Source organism: Mus caroli, chromosome 13 (genome assembly GCF_900094665.2).
Source record: "Mus caroli chromosome 13, CAROLI_EIJ_v1.1, whole genome shotgun sequence".
Taxonomy (NCBI): domain Eukaryota; kingdom Metazoa; phylum Chordata; class Mammalia; order Rodentia; family Muridae; genus Mus; species Mus caroli.
Genome location: NC_034582.1, coordinates 105,933,345 through 105,940,109, shown reverse-complemented (window position 1 = coordinate 105,940,109; position 6,765 = coordinate 105,933,345). Strand labels below are relative to the sequence as shown.

The following is a 6,765-nucleotide window of genomic DNA, read 5'->3' as shown; positions in this document are numbered from 1 at the left end:
GCCTGCCTCTGCCTCCCAAGTGCTGGGATTAAAGGCGTGCGCCACCACTGCCCGGCCAGGTTTTTAAAGTATGAGGTGTTAATAATGTCTTAACCAATACACTTTGTTTCTATGATCAACTTGTATAGTTCCATAAGAGACAAGTGAGAAGTAACACATATGGTCAAGAGTTCTTCCAGTGAAAACAAAGCAAAAATTCCAAGTCCAGCAGTGTACATGTATGATACACACGGGCACAGCATGCGTGAGTGAGTGTGTGCGTGTTGTGTGTTAGGTTTTTTGAAATGATCTGATTATGTGTATGGGTGCTTTGTCTGCAAGAATGTCTGCGCACCATGTGCATGGCTATTGTTGATGGAGAACAGAAGCAGGCGTCAGATCTCCTGGGACTGGAATTACAGACAGTTGTGGGCTATCTTGTATGTATGTGCTAGGAATCAAATCCAGGCCCTCTAACAGAGCAGTCAGTTCTCTTAACCACTGAACTTCGTTCCAAACCCTCTTTGTCCATCTGTCTGTCTATCAGTGTGTCTTTCTGACCCACTGGCTGACTGACCGACCTACCTACCTACCCACCATGCAAGACAAGTCTCAGTATGTAGTCCCAGCTCTCCTGGAACTCACTCTAGACCACACTGGCCTCAAACCCATAGAAATCTGCCAGTTTGTACCTCACAAGTGTTGGGATTAAAAGCATGTGCCACTATGCCAGGCTTTGTATATTTTAAACGCAATTGTCAACCAACAGCATCTCAGATTTGATGAAATATTCCAAATCCCACGTTACATCATTCAGGAACATTTTAGTTTTTCTCACAGATTTTGCACATTCCTGTTAAAACTACTACAAGCATATTTTATATATTTTTCTACCTCATTTTCTCATCTTTTTTTCCTCTCTTTCTTTCTTCATTTATTTATCTAGAGTGTGAACAAACAAGTGCTATTGTATATATCTGCAGGTCTGAAAACTTTCTTCGGGTAAGTTCTCTCCTGCTATCCTGTGCATCCTGGGGATTTAACTCAAGTAGTCAGGCTCAGTGACCTTTTCCTGCTGAGCCATCTTGCTGGTACCTTGGGGTTTTTTGCAATGCTACCTCTTTCTTTTCTTTCCTTTTCCTTTTTTTTTTTTAAACAGACAAGGTATGAGTAAGTAGCCCAGGCTGGCCCCAATCTCACAATCTTCCTGCCTCTGCCTCTTGAGTGCTAAATGCTAGGAATGGGCCATCACACATTTGGTCTTATTTTTGCCTATTTTGTAAGTAACCACTTTGTGTATGTGTGCCCACAAGTTTGTATATGCATTGAGGCCAGAGGACGGCAATTATCTTCTCTCTTGTTTCTAAGAGGCAAGGTGTCTTTCTTAGTCTGGAACTCATGTGGGTTTTTTGTTTGTTTGTTTGTTTGTTTGTTTTTTATAGACTGGCAGCCAGCAAGTCGTGGCGATCCTCCTGTCTCGACTCACTCCATCACTGTGTTTACAGTTGTACGTGGGCTCACATCTAGCTTCTGTGGTTGCTAGGATGCAACCTTTGGCCCTTCAGTTTGCACACGGAGCTTCTTACTCACGTCAGCATCTTTCTACCCAATAACTCCTTGATTGAACTCACTTTCTGGGACTTTTTTTTTTTTTTAAAGGAGATTCTTTTGATTCCAGTCATAAACTGAAAGATTATTTAATCTCAAATGGTTTTAAATTACCCGCTGTCATTGTAGCTCAGTGAAGGCAAAGGCCTATTCCTTCTCTATCTGTAGCTTACTTTGCACGAAGCAGGTAACCAACAGGCATCTGCGTCCCTTACATAAATGCGCCCTCCTTGACAAAACCCAACCCTGTGCTTAACAGACTCGTTTATCCCAAGGCACAAAAATGTGCAAGGAGGAAACAGGACTCATATGCACATACATCAGGGTATGAGTCCCGTAAGAAAATGATGATTTCATTATCGATTCTATTGATCTTTTGGGCTGTAATGTATTATGTCTTAATTGTTAGAAGCCCTAGTTATGAAATAAGCACATTAAGACCTCACCTTTTAGATCTCAGATCTGATGAATCAAATTGGATGTTCATAGGTCCAGGGCTTACTTCATGTTCCACCTCAGAGAGAAGATGCCTGGAATCACTATCCACATTTGCCATTTTTCCTCAGATTCCAGGCACTGGGGCAGCCAGTCCTATAGCAACCAGAAAAAAAAAAACGTAATTTTGTTTAATCTTAAAAAAACATTTTACTATTTTTAATATATTTGCATGCAAACAAAATAGAGAAGTATTGGAATTTGTTGCTGGTATCGATTTTAAAGAAGGCTTCCTATTCCCCAGGTTGGTCTCCGACTCTTTTTTTTTTTTTTTTTAAAGATTTATTTATTATATGTAAGTACACTGTAGCTGTCTTCAGACACTCCAGAAGAAGGAGTCAGATCTTGTTACGGATGGTTGTGAGCCACCATGTGGTTGCTGGGATTTGAACTCTGGACCTTCAGAAGAGCAGTCGGGTGCTCTTACCCACTGAGCCATCTCACCAGCCCCGGTCTCCGACTCTTAACCAAGCCTAGGACCATAGGTGTAAAGCCACCAGGACTTAAATGAGGTATATATGATTGACATTTATCAGAAATATCATTACTAACTTGATTTTTTTTCTTTTTTTGTCTTTCAGCCTAAAGAAAAATAAGTGAGACAATCCATTTCCAGGAGTATACAGATTCAGTTATTTGGACCCAACCCTGGAATAGAATATTTTAAAAATCTTTTGGAAAGCTTAAAAAAGAGGGAATGAGATTAGGTAAGCTGGTGGCAACGAAAAGAACCATTGAAATGGCCGCAAGGGATGGGTGCAGGGAACGGCTGCTCTTTCGGAGTATTAGATGATGTCTTCAAAGCCTCCAGACTTTGGGAAACAGACAGAGACCGAGGTCCACCTAAAGGAAAGACTGTAAGAGTTTCCCCTCAGAGCAGCTCTCACGAGGAAGCTAAGTCTTCTCAACACTGTGGCTATCACATGAGGAGGTATGAAGATAAAGTGCTTCAACTACAGACAGTGCAGGAGATTGAAGGATGCCAACTTCTGCAGCAATGTTTCTAGTCAAGCATCAATCCTGAACGCACCTGCACATTCAGCTAAGCTACTCAGCATCTTTTCCTAGGTAGAATTGTATAACTCAAACTTAGCATGTTCCAAACTCGACTTTCTTCCTCAAAAATAAAAAACCTAACCCAAACCACATGCATACTCTTCCCCTACTTCAACTGGTGGCCTCCTGGTCCTTCTGCCCGTCCCGTCGGAGACTTCTCATACTCAGCATCTAATCCATTTGAACGCTTCCTGGCTTTCCCTTCACTGAAATCCAGAAGCACGGCATCTCCATTCCTTACCATCACAACTGTCTTCTTGTTTTGAGAATACACTATTTTTTTTATTATTACTGGTGCATATGAAATTTTTATTTTTAAATGTTTAAAAAGGATTATCTTCTCATCCTTGGGTACTCATGGTTTAACAGAAAACAAGCCTGGGGAGGTTAAGGGGAGAGTGTATAATGTTTTCTTCATCTATGGGCTCAGAATTTTAATTATATTAGAATTCTGGGAATCTTTCGTAGGCATTATACTATAAACCACATGGTACTATGCTGATATACTCTAGAATAACTCACTTGTTGAAATACGCTTTGTTTTGCTTACTTTATTTTTTATTGAAAAATCATCACTGCTACAATTAAAATGACCTAAAATAAAAGACAATATTTTTAACAGTAGCAGCACATGCAACCTAAGACAACTTCTCCAGTTCAGAAAAGATTGTACAGGACTCAACTGCATCTCTTTCTTCAATCAGGTTCTCCAAACACTATTTAATGTAAAGGGATAAATAACTCCAACAGATGAGTTGAACTCTCTGCTATGATCCCAGCCCTACAGTTTATTCTACCACAAAGAGGTGTAGACCACAGCAATATAGAGGGAATTTGACATCATGCAATGAGTCGGTGTAATTTGGGGGAGGATGTCTTTTAACTGACATATCAAGGACAGAGAACAGTGAGCTACTAAACATCTATAATGCATGAGACAGCTTCCTTTCAGGAAATGATCCAGGTGAAGCAGCACCACTTCTGACGCCGAGAGAACCCGCTGGAAGGAGGATCAGAGGGTTGTAACAGGAAAGACAGGAGATCTCATACGGTACTGGCAGTATGTTGTTCTTCTTCAATCTAATTGTTGTTACGGGGATATTTGCTCTGTAACTCTATGTATGTGTGAGTGTGTGCTTAATTCACTTTTGTGTATGTATATTTCACTCTACAATGCAAAGAACTATATAAAATGAAATACATTGTGAGCTGTAAAAGCAATTGCTGTTCTTATTCTTTACTGTGTAAGTTGCTGTTGGAACTGTTGTTATATGTAAAAAGGTAGAAGGTATAAAGGACCAATCACGGACTGTCAGGACCAGGCAGTCCAAATCTGAGCTGACCCTCTTCACCAGTGCTGTGCCACTTCTCCTGTTCTCTGTCAAGTCGCACTTCTGTCGCTTTCACCGTCTCCTACTTCACATTACTCTGACACTGAACAAGTAGCATCAGTCCTGATTTGTTTAACGGACTTATGTTAACTTTCCCCTGCTCCCTCCCTCTCCTTCCTTTCCACCTCCCTCTTTCTCTCTAGAGATCAGTTCAGGACACATGGCTGCTGGGTGAGTGCTCTACTCCTGAGCTTCAGGCTAGCCAATCTTATCCTGATTTCCTCACAATAATATTTATGGACGGATTGAAAGGAAATAAGGTTTTGTATTAGAAATTGGCTCTTCACTTACATGATTTAGTACCACCCATTTAACCTTTACGCCACCACCTTCCCACCTGCAAAATCAAAACAATCACACTCGCCTCTCCGGTTTACATAAGGGTTAAAAACAATACTAAGTACATTAGAACTCTGTGCCGAGAAATGTTCAGTTGTATTATTATTCATCACAATAAACAGATAAAAATACTTTTTAATGCCACCTTTTGAACTGCTCCCTTTTAAATAAAAGACGTCCTTAATAATAAACATGTAGACAACTGCCATCGACGCGCCACTGACTTTGTGACACAGATGCCAGTAACATGCTCTATTCCCCAAAGCTGTGCATTTCTGTTCTGCTTCTTTCCCTTTCACTTCCCTCTTCGCTTCTGCTTTTCTGCCCAATGCGTAAGCCAGCCAGGCCCTTACTGGGACCACTAAAGGCAAGCAAATGCTACAGACAGCCATTAGGCAGTATCTTGGGAGAGTAACGCTTCAAAGAGACTGGAAGGGAAAGACAACAGAGCTTAATGGCACAGTACTTGCACATTACATGAGAGGTCCCAGAACCACAAAGGGAAAGGGGTATAACCAAAACTAATATCACCCCAAATAAGTATTTCACTTCCACACACTGCATGGGTTAGGATGGCGGAAATTACTAAGACAGCCAAAATATTAAGTAACAGTAATGTTAAACACACTCACTCATTCAGCAAGGACTTACTGAGTCCCGACAATGTAAAGAGGTACTGGGAAAAATAGAAAATTAAGTTACATCTCCTACCATCAATAACTTTAAAAATATAATTTATAAAGCTGAGAGAAATATTATCCCCTAAATCTCTTGAGAGCTAACCTAGCTGGCGGCTGCAAACCCAATGCTAATTTTCATTTCATTACTTCAGTTTTAGTTCATCTGTATACCAATCGCTGGTTCTACTTTCTGAATCAGCTTAGCAAAACATCAGTGAAGGATTTAGTCCAAGTTGCATATTGTGAACAGTGCTTCAATAACCAAGGATGAGCAAAAAAACCAAACCAAACAGGGTTTATCCCAGGTTAAAAAGTTTCAATCAACTCTTTTGAGACAGATTCATAGAGCACACAGATTGCACACTTTCAAATGTGGAGCAAGAGAGTCTTCTATTGCAGGTGGTTCTCAACCTTCCTCATGCTGTGGTGGCCCCCAACCATAAAATGATTTCACTGCTACCTCTTCACTGTAATTCTGCTCTGTTCTGAATCGTGACATAAGTATCTGATGTGCAGGCTATCAGACGGAGATTCACGGGTTAAGAACCGTTGCTTTAGTGTAAAGGACGCACTGTTTTAAGGTAGCGGTAACTAGAATCCCGTGAAGATGGGAGCAACTCAGATAACATTAATTTCACCGAAACAGTTAAAAGAAAAAAACAGAAATCTGAAGTTTCTATTTATTTATTTATGTATTTATTTATTTATTGGCAAGAGTTCACGAGGTAGCCCTGTTGGTCTCAAATTTGCTAAGCTGTACCCAGCGTGATCGAACTGATCTCAACCCCTTCATCTACCTATTAAAACAGACAGTTCGTTTGCTTGCCTTAAGTTTTAACTAAAGTGTCAAAACTAAAGCCTTAGATTCTAAGGCAAGACATATAAGCTAAGATGTGAAAAGAAAGGGGGCCCTGGTCTCAGGTTCACTTAAACTCTCTTACCTGAGACAAGCCAAAGGTTCCAGCAAAATTAACGAAACTGTCTTAGGGATAGCCCACATAGAGGCAATGTTATTTTTATAGAGATATTTCATTATCAGGGACCATGCTTAAGGCTGAAATCACTCTGGCTTTATTCCTTTTCAAGATTGAAACCTGCATTTTCCGGGGAATCTAACAAACAAACAAGAATAGAAACTTTCTTTAAGCCATGCTGTAATCTCCTGTATATAAATGACACGCCTGCACACACACACACACACACACACACACACACAC

At 40.5% G+C, this 6,765-nt stretch overlaps 1 protein-coding gene across 3 annotated transcripts in view; it reads right to left on the bottom strand.

Moving 5' to 3' along the window:
• Slc38a9 (solute carrier family 38 member 9) overlaps positions 1-6,765 on the bottom strand; it is a 73,685-nt gene that overhangs the window by 60,327 nt on the left and 6,593 nt on the right. For 2 of the 3 annotated variants that reach the window (XM_021180274.2, XM_029468391.1), the window contains exon 2: positions 2,034-2,178. In XM_021180274.2, the coding sequence (XP_021035933.1) occupies positions 2,034-2,143 (110 nt within the window). In that variant the 5' untranslated portion in view covers positions 2,144-2,178. Of the gene's footprint in view, positions 1-2,033; positions 2,179-6,765 lie in introns of those variants that run through there. The other variant, XM_029468393.1, reaches the window with a different exon arrangement.